Here is a 26,968-nt window from a genome sequence, read left to right on the forward strand (position 1 = left end):
TCTTCATCCGAAATTGCTTACTTTATAGCCACTTCCTATCTAATTCGTAAGAGTTTTGGATACCAGGAATGGTGACGCACTTTTCATTGAAGGGCGTCTCTTTCACAATGAATGACGTCGAACTTAAGAAAATGGTCGGGATTTATTGGTATAAAAGACTGCTGGATTGCTTTGTTGCGCCCCCATTTTGAAGAACTATTATAGCATGTAGAAGGTCTTGTTGCCATTACAAGTGAAATCAGTTCAGCAGCTGTGCTGGTCGCCCACCACCGAGCCGAACCGTGGCACGCACTGGATTCACGTTAGCCATACAGGGCTTCAGAAACCCCGTCTAAATACTCAAGGTTGATTCCTTACCCAGGGCTAGCCCTCCCCACCGAGAAAACGAGGGGGGAATGCGGAAAAGAAGATATGACAGGACAGTGGTAGCGAAGAAGATAGGAAGGTGAAAGAGCTGAGAGGCAGGCAGCAAAAGGTGACTGCCAGATTCCCCCAGGGTGAATAGACTTTATGCAGCTGTATACAGTTTAAAAACTTACCATATAAAAGCCACATTCTTCCAGGCAAAAATCGTGTTGTGACTTTTTTTAATTAATTGGCGAATTGCAATGACCCGCCTGCGGCAGGCCGACTGACTCGGCCGGAGGGCCGGTGAGGCGCGCAGTAGCGCAGTCCGCCCAAGCCTGCCCCGAGTAAGAGTCTCACGAAACATCGTTGGAAATCCGCAAGGAGGATGCAGAGAGAAGGATAGCACATTAGCATCAATTTGTATTCTAAATGAAGTCACGTAAACGCGCCTGTAGTGGTGGAAACATGACCTAAGGACTCCAAACTAAAATTTCGCAGGTAATCCCACAATGCCTACTAATCACATAAGTGTCTCTCTAATCGCTATAATGATTAAATTCACATCGTCGGACACAGGGAATAACAAAAATCCTAAAAGCGGTAAAACGCTTCAACTTCTCTTTCTACTCATAGCAAAATCTGGCGGCACTTGCTACATAATGCAGACAGCTTAATAAGAATGCTATGCAATAGTAGGCAAATCATTCCATTTCTGCTGGTTTTTGCCAAGAACGCGTGATTTCTTTGTTTGTGTGAAATTTTCGCCTCATTTCGGCCCATTTGTTTTGTAAATGAAAGCGGTACGCTATCTCTTTTGTCAAATGGGGGGTGGGGCGCGGCATATCAACACGTTGTATTTAATGTTCTGCATCGTACTGGAAGTGGCCGCTTTGTACCTTTCTTGGAAAGGAATGACGCTCATTGTTTGCAGCAGAGAAAAGCACACACGAATGTATGATTTGGCAATATGCGGATGTAGTGCAGTAAAATCATTTTGTTTCTATCACGTATGCAACAATATACTTGTAAAACGCATTTTTGCTGATGGGGCCCCATGCTGATATTGAAAAAGTAGTGAACTTCTCAGCAGCAGTAGCTATTGATTGCTATTTGGTTTCAAGTTGTGTATATGGAGGGGAACAGATTTATTTGATCGTTATTCTGCTGCATCTTTTTAACTGACTCATTGGCACTATATAAGCAGCACAAAAAATAAAGTGCGCACTGCTACGCATAACTCTTGTCATACCAAACCGAAAGCCGCGAGAAGAGGTGAAATTCCTCGCAATCCCAAAATCCAACCCGTTCGTCAGAACAGCACACAAAACACGGCCAGCCAAAAGAGTTATTTGCACCGCCCTGAAACAGTTGCCGGGGCTTTCCTAACTACTCACCTGTTGTACCACCGAACCCGATACCTGTCCTTGTCCACGTGGCATAGTCTGCTGATTTATATTTCGTGTGTCACAAAATTACCTTGCCCTCGCTGATGGTACTCTCATGATGCCGTAAGCTCATCCAGATGCAGTTGCTGAAACGATTGGTGTCATGTGCGCCCATGAGGCCGTGGACTATAAGAGGAAAGTCTACTGTAGGAAATAGGTTACTGAAGGTATCTCTTTTATACGTTATCGGATATTTTACTGTCTAGAACGTAGGGATATAAAAGGTCATCTGTTGCAATTTCTCTCATAACACCACACAAGCAGTTCACAATCCCCGACACAATAGGAGCCTGTATTCTTCGGAATGCTGTACAATAAAAAATTGCAATGTATCCCTAATATAAAGGCTGTACGTTACTTGCGGAATTTGAGTACATGGCTGGGTTCATTGTACGCGCACATGTGGGCTACCTGATGCAAATACAGCGTGTGAATTTCGCGGTGTCGTGATGGTGACCTGTTTGCTTTACGCTTCAATGTTGGTTGCCTTTGCCTCCGGCTGTTCCGCCACCGTCGCTATTACAAGGCAAAGTCTCAGACATTTGTAAATTTATCATTCTTCTAGGTGAACAAAGAAAGCTATAAAAGCTCCATCAAAATCATATTGAAATGATTTTATGCTGCATAAAAAACAAAACAGACTTTCTAAAATTTCAGTGACATTTAAAATCTTATCCTTGTAGGCAGGCATTCGTAACAAACTTCATAAAATACATAAATAGCGTTATCGGGGGGCAAGAAAGTTGCTTCTGGTTTGCAACAGTTCAAATAAATCTATTTACTTATATGTGGATAATACCCCGAAGATGACACACTCTGTGTACTTCTACGTGAATCCCAAACACATATCCTCTCTGATAGCCACTACGCCATCTGTGCCATTTAAATCTCAGTTTTCTTTTGTTAATCATTTGAGCCCATTAACCCCGCTGTCAAGCAGCAGACACAGAACGTATTTACCCCAATTTGTGCGTCATCCAGACGAGATAGCACACCGCCGAGAATAGGCGCACGCCCGCGAGGAAAGAGCTTCTTCTTCAGTGGGCTCTGAAGATTTTAGGTAACCCTTTAAAACCTCTCTTCAGCGTAACGACCTACAACTCCAGAGAAAGCGCAAGAAACAGCACGTTGTCGCGATTTTTGACACAGTTTGGGAAGACGAATTCTACTTAAAGGGACCGCTGCGTGCTAAGAGTAGCATATTACTCCGCGAAAGTTTTCGGGCGACGAGGAAGTCGGAAACTCGATGAGCGTGTGAGTCCGCAGCTGGAGTCTGCTTTTGAAAGCTTGACACAACCCGCATTCCTTTCCCGGTTATTCTTCCCTTGCGCTTTGTTTAGCATTCATAGGGGGGGGGGGGGGGGGGCGAGATCAATGGTGTCTGAGGGGATAATTAACCGCTGCCGAAACTTTGGCCTGCCTCCTTAAACTGAATACTGCGTGCAGTTGCCAAAAAAGTGAAAGAACGACTGTAAAACCACACAAAGTCGGAAAGCGAGTACATAAATTTTGGTGTGTCCTGACAGATACATGTATTGCGAACACACACTAGATGCCGGAGTTAGTGAGTGAGTGAAAGAGAGGAAGCCTAAGAACCAAATATGAAGTAATCTCCAATAGTTGTGATCGAAACGCCTTCTACCAATGCAGGAGATATGTGAAAAAGGTAAATTAGGTAATCTTTCTAGCTTGGTGATGTCTGATAAGCTTGTTTAGTCTTGACTATACTGCGAGCGGCTATGCTATCGTTGATGCAATAAATTTCTTCTTCAGGGGACAAAAGCGGCTTCGGTGCAAAGCTTTTAGCATTTTTATGCGGCCATAAAAGTAAAATAAAAGCGCCACTCTTGTATGATATAATATTTTAGTTAGGCTCTTTAATTTCTGTATTCGCCTATCATGAGTAGCTGAATTGATGAATACAATATTTAACATTAGGTATAACTTTTTAGTGCGCAACACTTTGCCGCCTGATACAGTGGTTTGGTGGTGGCTAATGCGATGTCGGCCAACCAAGCAAGCCAACAAAACACCCAAGGCAGAAAGAAAACGAAGGAGCGCCTGCCGAAAGTGTAAATGGGATGGCAGTATGCCCTGCTATGGCGTCATCTACGAGCACGTCGCCACGGCTCCGTATGTCTCATTGACTCTCCCTTATACTTTCGCCAGCCGCTCCTTCTCCATTCGGGCTCATCCGAATCACGTGGGATTTGCCCGGGAGGTGTAAGCAAGCCCAACGGGACCAAATGGCGTCACCTTTCCCGCGCTTAGGAAACTACCTTATTTAATTCCATGCACTTTCTTTAGTTCAATGACATCTAGCCTGATACAGCTTGGCCACTGTAATGAAAGCTATCATAAATTCCAGGCATTTATAAACCACACAAGCAACAAGTCGAGCTAGGCAACCTGCTTCTACTCCATTTAATTCAAACTTTATCAGAGATGACGCGCATTGTTCTCAACAAGATTCGGTGCACCTGGTTTTTCCTAGCCAGCTAGGGCTGCCAGGGCTTTGGCCTTGAGTACAGAATGTTTTTAGGTGGGGAGTACCTTAAGACCGCAGAATGTCCTTCCGCGTCAGTGCGCATAGCATTTGCAATCGCAAAACATCACACAGGCAACGGAGGGATTCGAGCCTGTGTCTGGTAGACCAGACAGAGTTCGTGTCAGTCGTGTAACCGATAGGGCTACGAGCATGGGTTAGTAGCCGAGAGTCAAACGGCTTACTGCCTCGCCTATAACGGTGCAGAGTACCTTAGGACCTCCCACTGTCCGTCAGCGTCCATCTGTGCGCACACCACCATCAAGCCAAAATCAAGCGAAATTCTATTTGAGCCGTAAGTTGCAGTTTCATTGAGAGAATGATAAAATTGCAACTCACGGCTCAAATCGAATGACGGTCGGGGCGCAAATAGGATGTCACTCGGGGTGCAAATTGGAAGTCATTTCGAGACTCCGTACTCCGCACCCTCGCAATCATCCACGGAGTGTAGATGCTGCCGTTTTTTTATTCTATTTTTTCACTTTAATACATAACGATGGCATGCAGCCAATAAGAATAGGGCTAGGTCTGCTACGATCATGCCTTATTTTTTCCGCTACTGACCGGTCTTAACATGAGAAAACACATATCTCTGCACAAGCTATCGACATTCTAACACTTGCGCAGCACCTACAGGGAGCGAGTCAAACACTTTTTAAAATGATGGGCCATGAGGCCCTGGGGGAAGGAAGGACGGGGGAAGGGGAATAAGTGCAACAGATCTGCTATATGCAATCACGGCCACAGTGGAAGCATCGGCGCAGATCAGATCTTGCTGGCGCCGTCTACTTACGTACAACGTGCTCGGTATAAGCTGCTTTCTCATGTGAAGTACTGCCCCCGGACTACAGAAAGGCTTCAGATGGGTAAAGATGCCAACCTGAGTTTTTGTTTAACAACCGTTTCAAAGACGCATGGATTTACTTGTTTGTTGATGGTATTATTTACCGGGTTTCTGAATTTTTCCATGTAAAATAGTTTGTTTACTGGGCAAAATTACGAAGAAAAAAGCTTGGCCAAACCAGTGAAAAAAACATTCGAAAACAAACTTGGCATTCAGGAAAACTATTATTTCATTACTTTGAGCGCGACACTCTTAGAATTCATTTACGCAGCGAATCAAATTAAACACAGACGATCTAGGAATCGAAGAGATCACCGCTGGACAATGTAATCGGACCGCTTACACAAAGCAATCGAAGCCCTTTCTCAGAATACTATGAAAAAGAATCTAGACAACTCAGTAAGTACGCACGACGCCACAAAACTAGCAAGCACATCATGTTCTCTATGTTAAGCTAGGTGATGCCTTTTGATTTAAGCCACAATAAGGTTCTTCACGACAGTATCGCTAGGCATGAAGCTCCACGTCGGCAACACATTAAAGAGATGTGCGTTTGTTCTAGACGGTTACCTCTTTTAGTGGCATTGGGGTAGGAAACTGACGTGTTTAAAAATATTTTATTGCGTGCAGCCAGTTTTCTTTCGGTATGCAGATAGGTAGGTGGTAGTACTTGCATATATCTTTGTAAATGCGCACTTCCTTATTTGCTTTATGGTTGACACAATATCCCAATGTCAATATCTACGACTTAGGTGGTGCGTTTAAACAGGTCTGTTATATTTCAGGTGAACAATTGCCCGATTCAGCAACTGGGATGAACTTTATTTTAAATGCATTAGCATGCCGTGCCACTGATGCAATGCGATTTGCCGGAAGACAGCAGGAAGCACAGTGTCACTGACTGCGCTAGCGCCTTGAACAGTGCGCTTTGCTAGACTAATACTTTATACTTGGATGTCACTCTAAGCCTTTTGCGCCGGCTGAGCGGGCTGAGTGGGCAAGGCGTTGGGCTGCTGAGGGCAAGGACGTGAGTTCTATCACGGTCGTCGCGGGTGTTTTTGCTGATGTAGACAAAGAAACGCCCTTGCGGCGACCTTTCGGCGCACGTTGAAGATCCGGGTCAAATATAACCCGGACCCTCCACTAAAGCACGCCTCATAGCCCCGGTTTACCTCCGGTGCGTCAAACAGCCCATTCGCAATCAGTAACCACATGTTACTGCGGTTCTCGAATTCTTAAGTTTCCATATTGATCGTATCTGGAAACACAACTAGAAGGAGCAGTCACTCCCTATTGTATGCTCTGCATGCAATTAGCTGTCACACATATGCACGCAGTGCAAATTGGTAGGTGGTCAAGCAGAAATTGAAGTTCTGGTGTTGTTCGGTTATTGTACCGAATTAACTTGGAACCGTCCGTGTGGATTCTAGGCTGACAATCTAAAAGCGCCCAACTGCCTCTCCATGAAGGAGCACGCTTATGCAATGCTTCCATGGGTGAGGGAAATTTCTGCTTGTAATTATGCCAACAAGGTATCTTCTCGACATGAAGATAGATATAGTGTGTCTTCAATAGTTATGTCGCCAGTGTTCACTTCTACAGTTTATAAAAATCACTTGGCCGACGCAGAAGGCGATTACAGTATGTACTGTATAACTGAAAGGCATAACTTCAGGTGTTCCGCAAGGCTCGGCACATGTACCCCTTTTTTTCTTACGATTTATTAATGACATACCAGTAAACATCACGTTACAGAGTAGGCTATATGCCGATAGCTGCGTATTTAACGAACAATTACTTCTGCTGAGGATCCCGCAAAATTAAACAATTAATTTTCCTGTTTTTGTGCTTGGTGCCAGACCTGGCAAATGAACGTAAATTTGTAAAAAACTTTGTGCATAACATAAAAAAGTTTGTGCATAACGTCCTCTACTCGGTCACCGCTTATCTATTTCCATGCTCATTAAGTACTTATGTGCCATTTACAAGGAAAAATGGCACATAAGTACATCGGCCATCATTTTACTCCCAGCATGTCCTGGTCCAAACACATTGATATCACATATAACAAAGCCCTGAAGACATTAGGTTACCTACTGCGCGTTCTCCGTGTAGTGCCCAAAGAAAGCAAGCTACTAACTTTTAAAACTTTTGTAGGGCCATTACTTCAATACGGTTCTGTCGTCTTGAATCCATAGAAAGCGTCCGACTCTGCAAAATCAGAATCCGTACAAAAAAAGCAGTTCGTTTTATCTGCCGAAAATATCAACGCGATTTTTGGCATTCATCAAGCGTACCACCCTTACCACCCTCCGTTATCTGCTAGGTGCCACTTGAATAACCTGAACACCTTCATTCATCGCGGTTGCACTCGTTTCGCAGGTATCTGCAGTTTTCCACATCATCCTCTGATCAGACCAGAAGCCAACATGGGCGAAATGTTGGCTTCTGACCCCAAAACGGATTGTTAAACGGATTGACCCCAAAACGGATTTGTTAAAAAATAGTTTTTTTTTCCTTTGACTTGAGCTCTGGAACTCGCTAGCCGGTGATACTCGCAGGCTCCCTTTAAATCAGTTTCTGAGTGCAATATCAAATGCGTGTTAAATACTGATTTCTACGTTCTCTTGCTTTCTTTGGTCTTGCCTTTGTTCATTCTGTATCTTGTGTAGTATTGTGAACCAGACAATCTGTGCCATGCGCTCGTGTTTTTGTTTCTGCTTTTTATCACTTGATCATTTGTATGTTCACTCCTGCAATAGCCCTAACAAGGGCTGCACTATGTATAAATAAATAAATAAGTAAACAAAATAAATAAAGAAATAAATAAGGATGATATTTCATGAAAGATTATTTTAAGCGTCCAAGGAATGTGAAGTCCAACAATATTGGCTATTGGCGGTGATATGTTTGAGTGGCGCCCCCTGGCTCTAACGTCAGCTTAGGGACCTGCTCCGCTGTCATCTCCTACACTCCACTTGTGAGAAGCCGCAGTGTCTGTGCTAGAAATCGCCCAAGCCGATGCTTTAGTGCATTTAAAGGCGTATTTCCGGTAATTCAGTTGTTTTTGCCAGCTTATGTCACCCTTAAAAATTTCAAGCTGTATCCCGCACATGTATGCAACAAACGATGAGGGGGGAGCAACTTTCTTCATAGCCGCCGTCAGGTGATCGTATGTAACGCCTCCTTTTTAGCTTATTTGCGAGGTTCGATGCTCAGAACACCTGGATAAGAATTTAATATGCGTAGGCTTTCTTAAAGTATTTTCGATTTGCTCTTATGAAGACACAGTCTGCCTTGCTACGCACCAAGCAGCGGACCCCTACATGCGCATCGCACAGCAGAAGAGAAAGCGGTTGTCTTCTATTCCTTTCGTTGTCGTTGACTTGTATCAGTGTCATGTGTCAGCACACCCCCGGAGAGGGAATGCACCAACCCCCCCCCCCCCCCCCCCAAGAAAAAAGGGAGAAAAAGAACAAAGAAACGTCAATTTGAAGTGTGCGCCCCCAGCGCAGCAATGAGGAGATGCTAGCGCCTAAACGTCGAGGCACCATGGGCAAATATGGCAGCGCACTGGTCATCCAATCGGAGAATGTCGCGCAGGAGACCAGTGGCGTGATAGCCATATATGGATATGGAAAAGACAAGAAGCCAATCAGGGGGCTCAACGAGAGAGCTCAGACGGGGCAAAATCGGGGCGCACAAAGAGGGAGAGGCAAGAAACCGAAGAAACCAGGAGGCAGCAGGAGCACGTGAGCTTCACGGAACGAGCCAGGGGGACGTGGCCAAGTTATCGACCACGCCATCCGAGCTTGGGGGGAAGCGGGCCGACTTCGCATCGGCACCATCATCCTACGTGCCCCACGTACCTGTCTCTTCGTGGCCCCAGTGACATCGGTCGGGCACCAGCGGCCAACGTCCACGCTCCGTCGACGTTCTCCTCGACGGCACCGACAGGCTACATTCTTGCCAAACCTACCTGGGACCTCCAGTGGCAGCGGCTACCAGGGGGTAGCCACCGAGGAAACACGCCGCCCAAGGGATGATCACGCGGGTCGAACGCCGGCATCAAGGACCTCCAGCGGGAGCGGCTACCAGGGGGTAGCCGCGGAGGAAAACGTCAGGACGCACGGAGCCCACGCCGTACAAGGAACGACCAAACGCATCGAACGCCGGCATCGATGAGAGACGAAGACGGCTACCAGCGATTCGCGGCCACGCAAGGGTGCGTTATGTCAGCGCCGACGAGCGGGGTAGACCAGTCTAATAGAAACGCAGTCATAGGACACAACTAGGGAGTAGTGGTTTAGTGAGATCACCAATAGGGTGATAGAATTAGTTGATTCTGGCAAATTGTGTAGAACTTTATTGTAGAGACTTTTTGGTTTTATTTGAATTGTATATTGACCTGTTATTTTAGGGGTTTATGTTTGAGTTGTATTTTGGGGTTAATTAGAGGTTTGAGTGTGTATCATTTTTGTGCAGTTTAGTCATTGCGTGCTTAGCGTTAGGGTTTTTTGAGTGTGCATTAAATGGGTGCTTTGTCAAACTTGTGAACGGCTTTCCTGCGTCCATCTCTCTGACATGGTAAAGACAACCTCACCATCCGTTCACGTGACAATCAGATGAACGACTTTTTTTTTTCTGTGCGCAGCGCATTATTGTTTCGGCGCCGTCAAAACGTCTTATTAGGAGGCTTAGGCATGTTTGGAAGGCTCGCAGAATTCGTATGGATATTGTCGTTAGGCTGTAAGGCATACAGCGCCTTCTTCACAAATTTTCTTTTGTTATGGCTCCGCGCAAAAAGGTCGTGCGTTGTTTATTAACAGCAAATACAATGAAAATGTTTGTGCTACACCACTATGAAACGGCGCAGATAACGTTGTCCAGAGTAATCGAAGGCGGCTTCTGTGTCCCGATTTTCTATCGACACCATCATTGTCATAATGAGCCGACTCTCAACCCGAACAGTTAAGAAATGATTACGGTATTGAAGGCTTGAATACTCGCCAACGAACGCATAAATACTATAGGTGCCGGTTCGCAGTATATCAGAAATCTAAACAGATAAATATTTTCAAGCAGCCCTTTATTGTTCTCCAACCCTCCCAGGCGTGAAGAGCACATCCTAGACTACTCGGGATGGCGTTCTATGAATTGAAAAAACTTACGCTTACTCTCTTGTTCTGGACTCAGGACCCCGCGCACTAACCAGCTAGATTTTACTGCTAAATAAATTTTTCCCCTCCTCCGGCTAATCCGCTCTTGAATTCATGTAGTTTTATTATAACGCATATCTCAATGTTGGGAAGATTCGGGTGTGAGAAATGTAGCGAAATGTCCCTGCAGGTCTGAAGAAACTTAGTGTTAAGGTATTTTTACCGTAGACATGACTCGTTTTGCTCAATAAGCCTCCGTACTGCTTAGAAGCCTGATATAAACTTAGCACGGGCTAATCACACACAGGGTATTTAAGCTCATACTACACTTCTTGCAGCCCATAGTGCATGTAGATATGCTGTCATACCTTGACAACGTAAAGTGATGTGATGCAATATTTTCGAGCGTTCGGCAAAGTTGCAACGACAGTTTTACCGTATATATAATTACCGGGAATCGTAATGCCGTCTTCAAAAGCCGACAGCTCCGAGACTTGCAACTTGTTTTGGTCTTGCATTTTCGCTGTTGTCGGTTATTAGCAGTTGGCTGTGCCCTTTGTTCGAACGATTGCTTAATACAGAAGCTGACGCCTAGTTCCGACTCTTCGCGCTGAGCACAGGACCAGCTTCGTACGGAATGGGGCGACTCCAGCAATGTTTCTTCTGTGGCTGTATCGAAAACTATATTTTAAATCACGCCTTGAGCTAGTGCATGCGATTTGAAGTCTTCTATTATAATGAAAATGTACGCACACGCAAAACCTGGTGCGTACAAGCATGAAAAGTCAACCAAGCATAAAGAGACAGTAGGGAGAGCGAGCCTGAATGAAACAGACGAAAAATTCGAGAATACATAAGCCGGCGTCACAGAGGCGCGCTTCCAGGCGCCGCCCGTGGTCGCGCTCACCGCAAATAAGGCTGAATCTGAAAAAAAAAATATTTCCCGGAGCTGCCAGTGGCGGTCACAGGAAGTTGGAGGTCACTGTTGGCGGTCACAGGAAGCTGCAACTTTTTACTCAATTTAAAAAAACACAGAGTTTCTATATATAAACCAATTATTTATTGATGGACAAGAACTTACCTGCAAGTTCGACAACAAATTTGTCAGTGCTTATCCCTTGTTCCATCCGTCTGTCCGTCCGTTCATCCATCCATCCATTCATCCATCCATCACGCATACACATAAATAGACACGTACATACATACATACACACACACACATACATACATACATACATACATACATACATACATACATACATACATGTATACGTACATACACACATACATACATGCATCATCATCATCATCATCATCACCATACTATCTACGCCCACTGCAGGGCAAAGGCCTCTCCCATTTTTCTCCAATTACCTCGGTCCTGTGCCAACTGTGACCAATTTATCCCCGCAAACTTCTTGATCTCATCTGCCCATCTAACTTTCTGCCGCCCCCTGCAACGCTTGCATTATCTAGAGATCCACTCTGTTACCCTTAATGACCACCGGTTATCTTGCCTTCGCATTACATGCCCTGTCCACGTCCATTTCTTCTTAATTTCTACTAATATGTCTTTAACACAAGTTTGCTCTCTGACCCACTCCGCTCTCTTCTTGTCCCTTAATGTTACACCTATCATTTTCCGCTCCATTGCCCGCTCAGTCGTTCTCAATTTAAGTTGAACCCTCTTAGTGAGCCTCCAAGTTTCTGCCCCGTAGGTGAGTACCGGTAAGATGCAGCTGTCATACACTTTCTTCTTCAGCGACAATGGTAGGCTGGTATTCATTATCTCAGAATGTCTGTCATATGCACCCCACCCCATTCTGATCCTTCTAATTATCTCTGCCTCATGGTTGGGATCTGGGGTCGCAACTTGGCCTAAGTAGATATATTCCCTTATGACTTCTACTGCCTCGCCACCTATCTCAAACTGCTGTGCTGTCCCGAGGTTATTGATCATTACTTTAGTTTTCTGCATATTAATTTTCAGGCCCACAGTTCTACTCTGTTCGCCCAATGCGGAAAGCATGCTTTGCAATTCATCCCCCGAGTTACTTAGCAAGGCAACGTCATCAGCAAATCTGAGGTTACTGAGGTATTCTCCATTAACCCTTACTCCCACCTGTTCCCAATCCACCGTTCTGAATACTTCTTGTAAGCATGCTGTGAATAACATTGGAGAGATTGTGTCTCCTTGTCTGACACCCTTCCTTATAGGTATTTTGCTGCTCTCCCTATGGAGGATAATAGTACCTGTAGACCCGTTGTAGATATCCTCTAGTATTCTTACATAATGCTCATCTACACCCTGGTTCCGTAATGCCTGAATGACTGCTATGGTTTCGACCGAGTCAAATGCTTTCTCATAATCTATGAAGGCTATATATAGCGGTTCATTATACTCAGCGCACTCCTCTATCACCTGATTGATCGTGTGAATATGGTCCATTGTTGAATAACCTTTACGGAACCCTAATTGTTCTTTAGGTTAACTGAAATCTAAGGTTGCAGAGATTCGGTTAGCGATTACCTTCGTAAATACCTTGTAGACTATTGACAGTAAGCTGATCGGCCTGTAATTTTTGAAGTCCTCCATCTCGCCTTTCTTATGGATTAGGATGATGTTCGCGTTGTTCCAAGATTCCGGTACCATTGCGGTCATTAGGCATTGCGTATACAGGTTTGCCAGTTTTTCAAGTACAATTTCTCCGCCATCCTTCAAGAGGTCTGCTGTTATCTGATCCTCACCAGGTGCTTTGCTCCCTTTCATTTCATTCAAAGCCTTCCTTACTTCTTCGGTCGTTACTGGTGGGATGTCTACCTCCTCTGAACTACTGTCTCGTTCGCCATTATCCTGAAGGTCCCGGCTACTGTACAGATCCCTATAGAACTTCTTTGCTACTGTGACTATTTTATCCCTATTTGTGATGACATTGCCTTGCTTATCCTTAAGTGCATACATCTGACTTTTCCCCACGCCAAGACGTCTCTTCACTGCTTTCAGGCTATCTCCGTTCTTTACAGCGTATTCGATCCTCTCCATATTATACTTCCGTATGTCAGCTGTCTTACGCTTATTGATTAACTTCGAGAGCTCGGCAAGTTCTATTCTGTCAGCTGCGGTAGAGATTCTCATGGTTTGCCGTCTATGGTTTACCGCGGTCTAGAGGACAGAATAGAACTGGGAGTGGTATTTCTAGTCAATAAAAGCATAGCTGGCAACATAGACGAGTACTATAGCATTAAATAAATGGCAGCAGGTCTTGTATTAGGCTCAATAAATGGTACAAGCTCAAGGTGGTGCAGGGATACGCGCCCACATCCAGCCACGACGACCAAGTAGTGGAACGCTTCTATGAAGATGTGGAATCGGCAATGGCTAAAGTAAAAACACAGTATACCGTAGTTATGGGGGACTTCAATGCTAAAGTAGGCAAGAATCAGGCTGGAGACAAGACAGTTGGGAACTATGGTCTGGGCTGTAGAAATAGCAGGGGGGACCTACTAGTTGAGTTTGCAGAACGGAAACCTCTACGCATAATGAGTACCTTCTTCTGTAAACGGGACAGTCGGAAGTGGACCTGGAGGAGCCCGAATGGGGAGCACAAAAATGAAATAGACTTCATATTATGCGATAACCCTGGCATCGTGCAGGATGTGGAAGTGCTCGGAAGGGTAAGGTGTAGTGACCACCGTATGGTAAGATCTCGAATTAGGCTAGATTTGAGGAGGGACCACAACAAGCTAGTACGAAAGAAGCCGATAAATGAGCTAGCAGTAAGACTTAAAGTAGAAGAATTCAGGATCGCGCTGCAGAACCGATATTCCGCCCTTAACGAGGAAGCCGAGCTTACGACACAGGAAGCCAGTGACAACCTCACACGCATTATCACGGAGTGTGCAGTAGAAGTCGGGGCACTATGGCTAGACAGGACACTGGTAAACTTTCACAGGAGACGAAAGATCTAATCAGGAAACATACATGCATACTGCGAATCAGATTGGGAAATGAGGTGCTCGTTGAATTAAGACAGAAATAAGGGTTGGCAGTCAAGAACGCCTTGGAAAGAAAAGGGGAGAATGCGGTAGGTCATTGAAATAAATGAAGTATTTTGAAAGACAGAAAAACGGGTTAGAAAACTTGCCCGCCCTGTGTAATCCGACCGCACGAGATCGATGTACCCGCCGCGGTGGCTCAGTGGCTAAGGCGTTGCGCTGCCGAGCACGAGGTCGCGGGTTCGATTCCCGGCCGCGGCGGCCGCTTTTCTGATGGAGGCGAGAAGCAAAAACTCCCGTGTGTACGAGATTTCGGCGCACGTTAAAGATCCCCAGGTGGTCAAAATTAATCCGGAGCCCTCCACTACGGCGCGCCTCATCGCCTGCGTTGCGTCGGCGCGTTAAACCCCACAATCAACCACAATCAATCAGATCGATTTGAATAAAGACCTTTCCAGTTCAGTCCAGACCTCCAGAATACGCGTCTAATGCGATGAACACTACGCTAACCGGCGGGGCTGTTTCCCAGCCACTTTCTCAGGTATTTATGTGAAGGTATTTTGTTTCCTGCGCTTGAGGTTGGTAGCCAGCGCCAGTTGGACTATTCGGGGTGAAGTATACCTTCTTTTCAATCCCCGGGCCATGACTCGAGTGTCTACAATATATCCAGAGTGGTCGACTAGCGTTGAACCTTCTTAATTTTTTGCTACCTATGGCACGAATACTGCCATAACAGAGGCCCTCGTAACGCATGTAGCAAATCAGAATGGAAAATGAGGGGCTCGTTGAAATAAAAGGGTAGCTTAAGAGGGTTCAACGCTGGTCGACCACTCCGGACATATCGCAGACATTCGGGTCACGGCTGGGGGTTAAAAAGACGGTTCCATTCACCCCCATAGTCCAAGTGGTGCAGGCTACCACCCACAAACGCCGGAAAACGGAATACCTTCACATAAATACCCGAGAAAGTGGCGGAGAAACAGTCCTGGCGGTAGCGTAGTTGTCATCGCAGCAGACACGTATTCTGGCGGTCGTGGCTTCGGTTCCCACCGGGCAAGCATTTTTGCTCCACTTTCTTTCTGTTTTTCAAAATTCACTCTTTGTTTCAATGATCTACTGCATTCTCCCCTTTGCTTTCCGAGGCACCCTTGACTGCCAACACTTATTTCTGTCTACAGACATACATACATACATACATACATACATACATACATACATACATACATACATACATACATACATACATACATACATGCATACATACATGCATACATGCATACATACATACACACACACATACATACACACACATACATACATACATACATACATACATACATACATACATACATACATACATACATACATACATACATACATACATACATGCATGCATGCATGCATGCATGCATGCATGCATGCATGCATACATACATACATACATACATACATACATACATACATACATACATACATGCATACACGCATACATACATACATACATACAGACATACATACATACATACATACGCACTTCAGCAAATATAAAAAGTGAAGGCCAAACCACTTAATACGTTTCAAGCATCAAACCCAATGTATACGTCTCAACCATCAAAGAAAAATACCAATCAAAGTTGCTATTCGGGCAAAAGGGGTCATCATAACTGTCACACAAATTCTTAAATTCCGTATTGAGGCCGGGTTAATACCCAGTCGAAAATGACAACAGAAAAATTTCTGTAGTACGTCGTTTGTCGTATTTTTGCGTGTCGTACAGTCGTACCGTCGTAGTCTTGTCGTACAGTCGTCGTGTTGTGTCGTCATTCTGACAGTTGTCGTGTGTAGTATTCCTGTAGCAATTTTGTTGTTTCACCGTGTCTTGTAGTCCTGTAGTGATCCTGTAGTATGTCATAGGCCTGTAGTAATCCTGTAGTGATCCTGTAGTATGTCGTAGCCCTATAGTAATCCTGTTGTAATCCTGTAGTATGTCGTAGACCTGTAGTAATCCTGTAGTATGTCACAGTTCTGATGGTCTTCTGCAAGAATCATGCCTGTCTTGTCACAGTCCCGATGCTGTGTTATGTATTCCTGGCATCTCGCAGTCGTGACCTGTTGCACAATGCATTCATAACAATTCTGTTGCAGCAAATATCAGTATTTTTTAATCTGGCCATGCACAGTATTCGAGCTATCCACTGTACGTAAACAGCTAGGCAGCCCAAATATGCCATGAGCCCATGCACAGACAAACTGAAGAGAACACAAAAAATTTATTTGCTTCCTTCATGCAAACGCAGCTCCAGGCTGGAAAAAACAAGTACAAGTGCCACTAGAATCAGCTTGCCAAAGTCCAAAAGTGCACCATCCCTAACTAAAAAGCATTATGGATGATCTGTGCCATTCTAAAGCTGCGAAGTTTTAAGAAGCTGCAAAAAGCTTATAGTAAATTATAAATTCCCAGTGAAAAACCACCAATAGCTAGAAGCTTCCAATAATTAATTATAGCTGCAGAAGGCCATGGAAAGACTAAACAACTACCAATGCAGACCTCGTGAAGCACAAAAATTACATTGCAGATTACATCAACCATAAAAAATTCCACCATTTTCTCAATGATTGTTTAGGATTAAAATGGTAGACACACTGGCTCTGGCGTTCACACCAACCAAATTGGCAAACAAGCCCATGTACCTTCTCATCGGCGCAGATCCGCACACTTCTGCGCAAGATACCTGGCCAGAAGCTTGTGACGCTTCTCCATTTCTGCTGGATCACAGAGCTTTACCTGGAGGTAATGCCAGAAGGAATCTGCATCGATAGAAAAAAATGGTGCAAGACAATGACAAGCAGCACAAAAAGACTGAAAATCATACTGCTAATACTCTGTCCTTAAACTGCGCCATTTTATAAAACTAAGCACGTCCCCGCATGCTGTGCTCTCTATTATGCTGATAAAGTGCTTTTCACTTTACCTTGGCTATTCAAAATCATTCAATTTAAATGATATCTTGAAAGCCCCTTTTCATAGCGTTCCTGGAACAAGTAAAGCTATTTGGACTTATATAAGAAAATGCCCTTTCAAAAACAGTTTTGTTTTCATTTTGCAACAAAAATGCAATTTTCGACACGCATCACGTGAGTGCAGAAGAGGGGCGTGGTCATCGCGTGTCACTGCTACCCCACAAGGCATGCTGCTCGTACTAAATCTGCATCAGCGTTTGGTTTGTGTTATCAGGGCATGAATGGTGATTCAAAGGATAATTTTTAATTGTCAGGTTTGCAGTCAGACAGTAATAATCCCTGAAATCGGCTGAAAATTTCAAGCATGCTTGATATTTCGTGAAGTAACTTTGCAAACAGGCACTGCAGTGCCTGTTTGCAAAATTACTTCACGATTTTAGGCACTCTTATTGCCTTTGTGCATGTTGTTCTAAGTTGTGTTGTAGTTCCACTTACCACAGGACCATTCAAACAGTTAACAACAGTTTCGGTTTCGTTTCTGCATCACGAAATTCATATTTACTGCAACTATACGGTTACTCAACTTCAAGCCTACCTGCCATGGAGTTCAGCGTCAACTACAGATCCACAAAAAAAGCATGCCACTCCTGATTTCACCCCACCCTAACCCGTTTTCTGCGATAAGAACTTCCGATGCAAGTCAGAAGATAACACCCAGTCGCCAGATATCAGTTTCGACAAGGAGAGCACTTCAAACCGGCCTAGGTCTAGTGTTGCTCCTTATAGTTGAAATGTCTATTCAGACGGAGTCTTCAATACATGTGGTACTGTTTCATTTCAAAAATGTTAAATGCGCTGCAATGTAGGAGGCTCATAGTGCTAATCTTTTTCATCGCGCAACAGCTACTCGGCCAAAATTTACAGGCCACAATTTTCACTCATCACTCCTCATTCCTGCAAGCAAGGTTACAGTAGCAAGTCAGAAGATGATGATAAACCGCAAGTTTATGTTTTTAGAGATAACTGACAGTGAAAGTCAAAAGCATCAACCACGTGCAGTTTCATTTTCAACATGCATGCTTTTCCGCATCGTCTGCTTGTCCCCAATACTGTGCTGGCTGTAAATGCAAAATCAGTCATTGAGAAGATGTTTTTACGTCATGTGGGGCAAATTGGTGCCTCTGATAATGTCAAACCACCAGAATTCTTCCAGGAAACCCCCCAAAATTGCACATCTTGAAGCGCAGGTTCGGCTTCACCGCATGGCACGGGCACCGCGCGTGCTAAGATTTTTTAGTGGCGAAGCACCTTAGGACCTCGCTTTCTCCGGGGCTTGGCGTCCGAGTACACAGTGTTGCACATGCGCGAGGAGCATTGGATTGGATTAAATTTAATTGTATTGGATTGGATTGCAATTGTATATACTGTACACACATGTTGTCACTCATTTAGATGCGCGAGTGGGCAATGCCACGGGTGATTTATGGCAAGAACGATCCCCAGTGCTTTGCGCACTCGTCATGATTGATTTCGTAGAGATGCGTGAATGTTTTTTTTTTTAGATCTGCAAACTTTTCCGCACAAGCCAACATTTTTTCTAGGACGTGTTTCTGAAATGTTCCCTACAAAATGTATATTCGAAATTTTTTCTACTGTCGACAGTTTGTTGTACACAACACCTTCGGCAACTTGATTTTCATTTTCTTCGTTTTCTCATTTTCTTTTCACTCATTTTCTTCGATAATTTGACAAAAATTTTGACTGATATTTTTTTGCAACTAAGATGCGTGAAAACATTTAAAAAACTGGTGTTATTAGAAACGGCATTAAATATTCTGCATTTGGTGTTCCTGTAATTAGTGCCTAACCAATTTTTTTTGCAGAAAAAAAATGTTTTCTTGGACCCCTATAAATCGGTCAATTTTCCAGCAGGATTGAGTTAAATTACTACAGAGCATGACTCATACTCATAAAAGTTCCCCACCCAAAAGTATAAGCCAGCTCGTAAAACTAAGTGAAGTTCAGCAACGATAAAAGTTCAGCAAATTAAAAAATGAATTAAAAAGAAAAAATGCCGATACTGCCCAATGCAAAATTTCTGCGCAGCACGAACTGCTGTCTTCTTGATCGAGGCGCATAGTTGCTGTGTCTCAGAATATGATTGTGTGATCATCTTGCTGTGCGTCGGCACAATGGAGCATGTTTTCTAAATCGTGTTTGAACTACCACACAAATGTCACGTGGCTCGACGAGCGATGCAACGAGGATGGCGACGAAGGGTCCGAAGGATCGATGACAGTGCAGCACGCAGAACTTGAAAGAACTAGACGCCTGTTTTCATGGATGCCTGGTTTGGCGTTTGCTTTCTTGGGTGCCACTACACGCCGAGGGCAGTTTTCACACACCTGTTGGAAACAGCCTTGGCAAGTGCCCTCCCGCCCACACTCTAAGAGCGTGTCGCGCCACCTCAACAAACGCCCGTCCCCCTCACAATTTCGCCACACTCTCCTACTCCTTTGTTTTCTTTCTTTCCATCGTTCACTCAAATACAACGCCGAGCCATTGCCATCGTGAAACCACAGCAGTGGTGGCCGAAGTGCTGTGCACAAAAGTGTCAAGCTGGCGCCTACATTTTCCCTGTGTAATTTAATGCATCTGGACAGCTAGTGTCCACGTCATTGCGCTGTTTCAGTGAGAGGGAGTTTTATAGCTGTAGGGCATAGTTAGAGCAGTAGCTAGTGGCATCACGCATTAATAAATTTACCTGATAATGCTGCCACCTTGACCGGGCTCAGCGCTTTGTGGGCCTTCAGGCCACCCTTCGAGATGGCCGTGTTTGAGAGGGTGCCGTTCAAGCTTCGCACTTTCAGAACATCATTCCCCCACATCCGCACCGCCAGCTGCTTGCAGAACGCGGCGTCAGTCGGCAGGAGGAGAAGCCGCTCCCACGTTCCCAAGTCAATGTAGATGCCCCTACCAAGGTGCACCTGCAGAGAAATTAGTAGGAAATGAAAGCAATTATACGGGAATTTCTCTACAAAGATACACTGCAAGTCATGCGCTAAACTTCTCAATAAAGTGAGCTTTACATCAGCCTACCTGCCCATCGCTCACGGTCCCTGCAGTGGTGTCTGGGATTAGAGCAGCTTGTCGAAGGGCTGTAAAAAATCAGATTATAGGCTTCAGTTGTAAATCCTGACTACATGTTATGCACTGCCCATAATTGCTTTACTTCCATAACGAGGTCTCTTTTATTCCTTTCTAAGAAGTCAGCAGAACTTGGTTAATATTAGCTGGCCAGGCAAAACAGATTTTTAATTAAGGGACATGCGATTTTTGACTGTATTCCCCCATGCATATATAATTTGCACCAATAGTTGACAAATGTCAAAAGTGAGGTGGAGAAGGAAGCACGAGCAAGGAGGATGCTTCATGTGTGAACAGAGCCCCGAGCTTTCTCGATCCTGTGCTCAGCCTCTGTTGACACCCTGACCGTGAATAAACCCTTCTTCAAACAGCAACCCCGGCATCCAAAATTGCCTTTACAGCTGAAATGTTTAAATTTCGTCTCCCACTACATGTACTGCTGTGGAACAACCCCTTCAGCAATGCAGCACACATTATTGCTGGGAACATTTGAGCATTTGTGTATGAGCCCACTTATAATGAACTCGATCATCATGCTGAACTCGCTCGTTAAATCTGCAGTTCATAATAATCCTTTTCTGCATGGGAAAACGCTGTGTGCATACAGCAGGTGCACCGACAAAGCGGCAGACGTCACTTGCTCAGCGTTGGCTGTAGCAGTGAAAGTGCTTAGGAAAGTTTACTACTCGCTCACCAGAACAGAACTATGGATGGTTAGAAAATGGCAGTGCCCAGTGCACGATAACAATTCTTGTAAGGAGAAACAAAGAGTGTGTGCACTCAAGCCTAGCTAATTCAGTGGCCCCCAGCTTTCCTTCATCCATGACTGAAATCGTTCTTCCACTTTCTCCTACCCCGGGCTGGAGGTGGGGGAAGACACGACCCACGCTTCGCAGGTGTTGCTACTGTGCCAGCACGAAGTTTCTGCGCATTAAATCTATTATGCTCCCTGTCTCATGCTCCTCCTTTTGACCCGCTCCCGGCAAACAGGGGTGGATAGAAGGGGAGGGGGGTCGGAAACCTGGAATTCCCAAGAGCGGTGCCCTGTTTTGTTTACATTTTTGTTCACTGGCATTTTCTTTTGCTGGCTGCTATCTGTTGAGAAAGGGTGATCATGTGCAGTGCATATCACACTATGCGGGCATAAAACACCCATCGAAGTGACGACTGGGACTGCTGTTGTAGACACACAAGGGTGGGTCCTTCATTTTACCCAAGCTTCACCCTCACACTCGTTTGTTGTATCGGAAATTGATTGCCATCGGCCCAGTGCATACAATCGTTCGTTATAACCAAGCCTTTGTTATAACTACGGCAGTTATAAGTGGGCTTGGCAGTATTTTGTATATGCATTCTAACATTCAACAACAAAAGTAACCAGAAAAAATTGTTTCCATGGTTAGCATTTTAAGAACACCATGGGGAAGTGCGCGTAAGCCTGCTTGTTCCTAAAGCCAACCCAGGCATAAACAAACACACCTTTTTTTGGCTGTGATCTTGCCGCATCCTCGGCCCTTCCAGTCCCTGCTGCAGTAAAAAAAATGTTAGGACAACCTGAAGTTCTAATGGTAAAGCCATGATAAAAAGTAAATAAAGCGCAGGTTCACTTGCTTCCAGGAAATTTGTATGTGGAAGTGGCTTGCATAAGTAGGATGCAAAGCCATCCTATTTATGCAAGCAAGGAATCAATCCACTGCCCACATCAGGCTTTATAATGCGACATGGCTCCACGGCCATTGCTACTGAAAACTGCCACAATAACCAAAACAGGCCTCCGCCACAGGCCTACTATGTAACTCTGCGGCAAAATCATAGGTTCCACTATACTCGGTTACAACTTAAGAACGGCAACGGAAGTTGCCGCTGTGCCTCATCACCGCTGCCAGATGTTACTCCGCGCGGCCAAAGTAGTGCGTTACTGGGCGTGTTTTGTTGAACATGGCACGAGCCGTTTCCGTGATTTTTCGGAGTTAGCATGCTTATAAACTACTGCAGCGACGACAAACAAACTACGTGAGAAAAGGCAGACGACATCACTCATTCACAGCAATCTCCTTTCAAAAAGCGCAATCTCCTTTCAAAACATCCAGGTCTGCCGCTTGAGCGGAGTGATACCGTACATGAGCTATTGCCGTTCTTAACTTGTTCCCGAGTATAGCCTAACTCGGGAAATACGCATAGCACCCAGATAGCCGAATTGGTAAGGCATTCGAGATCTAATCGGGAAATACGCATCTGTCAATATTCTGAGCCAACAGCAAGAAAGCGTTCAACACCTACTTTCTTCACAGCCAGTGTCGAGGGCAGGTGGTGGTGCTTCTGCCAGGCCTGCGCTGGCACAGCTAGTGGTCGGCAGTGCCACAGGGCCTGTGCTGGCTGGTGACGGTAGCGACCCAGGGCTCATGTTGCTGCAACTCGTGCCTGGTGATGGTGCCGCGGAGTCCGTGCTGGCGCAGGTAGAGCCAGATGGTGGTAGTGCCCCCGGGCCCGCGCTGGTGCAGCTACTGCCTGGTGGTGGTAGTGCCCCAGGGCTTGTGGTGGCACGGCTTATGGCTGGTGGCAGTAGTGCCCCCAAGCCCGTGCTGGCGCAGCTTATGGCAGGTGCTGCAGCAGAGCCCATGCTGGTGTAGCTTATGGTGGGTGCTGCTGGTTCCACAGCTGGTTCCATGTTGGTGTGGTGCTGCAGGCCATCTCCACTCTCTTCGCTGCCTGGAGGGGTGCCAAAGTTACCGTGTTTGCATGTAAATAAGCGACCTCAACTATAACGCAACGGGGGCACGTTTGGTCGCTCCGAAAATGAAAAATATATATATTACGATTATAACACGAGGTAATGCAAAGTTGTCACGAGGCCCACCAACCTCACGTGCAAGCTCTCTGGCATTGAGTTAAACAAGCTTAGCGTTTACAGTCAAAAACTGGCCGCGACGTTTGCGGACGAATTCTGCAAGGTCATTTTTCCGTGTACAGTAGTGGCCATTCTTGGCTCCACGGAACGCTTTACCAGTCGGTGTGGCTTGAAAGGTGCGATCACACTTCCTCCAACCTCGAATGGTTGCCTCGCTTAGTCTATGCACTATGCACAACACATACAACATCGAAAACAAGTAAGCCAATCTACATAGCTGCAGCTTGTTCTTTTGGGACTAACAAGCCACTTTCGCAGTTGGGCCTGTAAGAAAAATGTAGACAAATAAGCTGCGTTGCCCAATAAGTCGCATCATTAGCAAGTCTGCCACACAATATATGGAGCATTTACATGTTTCTCCACTTTATATAGCAGTGCCGTTTTATGAATTTGTAACCCGGCCTTCTATTCAACAAGGCGTAATTCATGTGGTGCCTGCAAAAGGCACTACAGAGGCTTACAACTAGATAGGAAAGCAATATCTCAAAATGCCTACAAACAAGCCATGTAACGAGGCCATGCTGCAGGGCTATGTTTTGTTCTAACCCACACAAAGAAAAGACCCTGTTCAATGAGGGTGCAGGCTGTTTAGATGGTAATGGCGCATGTTAGCAGACGTGCTACCTTCCCTGCACCAGTTGAGATTACAGCTAACTAAGCATGACAGTAACTGCAGCATCTGCCACATAACTTAGCTCATAACAGTAATAATACACCATGCACGTGCACTGATGGTTTACGCACCTGCAAAGAGAACTTTCCGGCACAGAGCTTTCTGAAGCTCCCTATTCATGGACCGCAGCTCCTGCAGCTCGCTGCTACAAATGCTGTCCTGGAGCTGCTTGTTTGAAGCCTTCAGTCGGCTGTTTTCCGCCCCCAATTGTGCGATTCTCATTTTCAATGCTGCTACGGTGCTTTCTTCCATCGCAGCAGCCTGAAGCAGCATGGTGGCTTCAGCAGAGCTTTTTTGGGCTTTCTCGGCCTTTTTGTTTGTCTATGCCTGCAATGAAAGGTGAAGACAGGATAACAAATGTCACTTGTTCTGCATCTCTTCCACCAAAAAGACTCGCCTATTTAGAGCCACAAACATACTGCAGTGTCATTTGACACACAAATTTAAGTGTTTTTTTTGAGATCAACTTTTGCACAAATATTGGTTGACTTCCAAAAAAAAGTCCCTAAAAGTGGTTGCTAATTTATTGCCATAGAGTTTAAGTGGGTGCTTATGTTCGATATGAACATTTACGATTAACATTACTATAGTGGCTAATAGAAACAAGGCCTCCACAGACAATTCACGATTTCGAAGCTCTAACGTGAGAAGTTACTTAAAGCCTTGTTTACTTAAATAAGGGTGGTGTGGCGATAATTGGAACACTTTAAAACTTTTTGCTAACAAACCGCCGCTCTGTTCGCACTCAAACTTCACACGAAGGTCGCATGTTGTGGTCTATTTTGTTTGACACCGAAACAACAACGGTACTTACCTGGTTATACTGAAAATAATTAAGAACGATTTTCGCCTGTGGGAATATGGCGGCTTATTTGGATGTGTGAGCAAGCGCAAGTTGATCTTGGAACGACGAAGCCACCTGGGGTATGCAGAGCAAAACCCACATTTCCGATTCCCAGTAGGAAGAAGCAAAATGGTGTAGCAGACGATAAGAAAATCTTTTTCGTCCCTAGTTTACGGTGATCACAAATTCTTGCATAACAGCTGATACCAATCATAACAAAATATGATCACGGTTCATTGTTGCCAAGAAACATTGGATTTGTTTCCTCACCTACTGTTAATTTTCTGATCGTCTGCTAGCATTACCAGGTGATTCGGTCCTGCGTTCTTGTTTTACTTGTGAAGTTTTGTGTGTTTGTTTGTATGTGCCTGTCTGTCTGTCATCGCGAAGCATTGAGATGCGAGCTTTTTGTGCGGAAGAAAAGGCAGCTGCGGTATGTTTCTTGGCAACGACAAAGTCGTACCATCGAGTACGCACCCTCTTCAAGAAAAGATTCAGCAAGCGACCCCCGACCCCGAGCTACCCTTCTGTGCTTCAGTGGAGGGACGCATTTGAAGCGAACGGATACTTGCAGCTTAAAGTGTAGAAAGAAAAAGGGTGCCGGCGTTCGGTACTTGCCGAGGCCATTGTGGGAGCGTTCGAAGCCAACCCGCGCTTATCGTGCAGGCCTGCGGGGCTAATGTTCGGGACGTCAGCGTCAACAGTCAGTCGTGCCTTGAAGGCAAAAGGCTTCAAGCCTTATAAGCTACAGGTCCACCAGTGACTGACGGACGACAACAAGGGGCGTCGTTCGAGCTTTAGTCACTTTGAACTCAGGCGAATCGCGACAGACCCTGGGCAGCTGCTGTTTCTTGTATTTAGCAACGAGGCAGCTATTCATTTGGGCGGGTGTGTGAACCGCCAATGTACGCATTTTCGGGCGAAAATAAACCCAAATTTTGTGACCACACGAGCAATAAATTCCCCCGGCGTCATCGTCAGCGGCAGTTCGTTCAGGAAAATTTTTTAAAGTGTTCCAATTATCGCATCACCACCCTGTATTTGGCTTGGGGACTATTTGACGCCAACACGAACTACGCAGAAAGATTCCTAGAAACTGTACTTCGTACACAGCGTTCGTAACCAGCACAAGAGCAGTGCACAGGCCGCAATTTCTAGGCCCTGACCGAAAGAGACACGGCCCAGGCCCAGCCCGGGCCCGAGAAATTTATAAAAATTGAGCCAGAGCCCGGCCCGACGAATTTTAAAATCTGAGCCCGAGCACGGCCCGAGCCCAACAAACTACTACAATATGAGCCCGAGCCCGCCGGAGTGTTGTTAAATATCATCCGTAGTCCGACAGGATATTAACATGAACTTGAAGAAGTTTGCTGTTAACCTAAAAAGCGTAAACACAAAGCAAATACGACTACTTTGGATTTAAATTTCCTTGGACCGAACATTGTACAACTTATCCTCACTTAGAAGCTGTATTTTCGGTAGCCGTGTAACTTCATTTGCCAGTCCTCGAAATCAAGGCACACCCGAAGATACCTTAAATGATTCTGAGTAAGTGTTTTTTTTTTATTATTGCAAATCTTCAATAGATATTGCACCTTTCGTTCTTCTATTCCTTGCTGAAATTTGATCACACGATGTGTCCGGTTTCACCATTTGATTTTTGTCTTTCCCTCTAGTTACGTAGGCAGCATGATTTTATCTGCACTTCTGTTCTTTCTTGCCTTTAGACATGGCTCTAAAAAAATCTTTGCGCGAAAAAATCATGGGCTCTGCTTAGAAAATTGGTTCTTAAAACGCTGCACACACTGCGAAATCCAGGTCACGTTTGTTCTGTTTGTTTTAGTTTGAAAAGGAGAGAGAAAATACAATCATGTCGTAGTCTGTGGCTGGAGTGCCCTCGTTTTCTGGCCCGCTCTCTCCCACTAAGCTGATGGGACCCAGACGTTTCTTTTATTGATGTGAAGGCTTTCTAAGTGCAATCGTCTTTTTATCGTATCATTTAACGGCGCCGTAGTGAATTAGCACTTTCTTTTTTTGTTTTCACTTTACCTGAAATATCAACAAAAATACCTTCTCTTGCCAACAATTTAGAATTTGC

General features: G+C 45.1%; 1 protein-coding gene across 1 annotated transcript; it reads right to left on the reverse strand.

Moving 5' to 3' along the window:
* Positions 1–17,032: 17,032 nt before the first annotated feature.
* Positions 17,033–24,347, reverse strand: LOC144180184 (uncharacterized). The gene is made up of 5 exons (XM_077708571.1): positions 24,098–24,347; positions 22,726–23,154; positions 20,398–20,456; positions 20,063–20,285; positions 17,033–17,145 (listed from the first exon to the last, which is right to left on the reverse strand). Exons 1-5 carry the CDS (start codon positions 24,297–24,299, stop codon positions 17,033–17,035), a joined length of 1,026 nt encoding a protein of 341 aa, XP_077564697.1. The 5' UTR covers positions 24,300–24,347.
* Between the last annotated feature and the right edge of the window lie 2,621 nt (positions 24,348–26,968).

This window comes from Haemaphysalis longicornis, unplaced genomic scaffold, assembly GCF_048455015.1.
Source record: "Haemaphysalis longicornis isolate Haplotype H1 unplaced genomic scaffold, Haemaphysalis longicornis Haplotype H1 scaffold_4, whole genome shotgun sequence".
In the NCBI taxonomy this organism is placed as follows: domain Eukaryota; kingdom Metazoa; phylum Arthropoda; class Arachnida; order Ixodida; family Ixodidae; genus Haemaphysalis; species Haemaphysalis longicornis.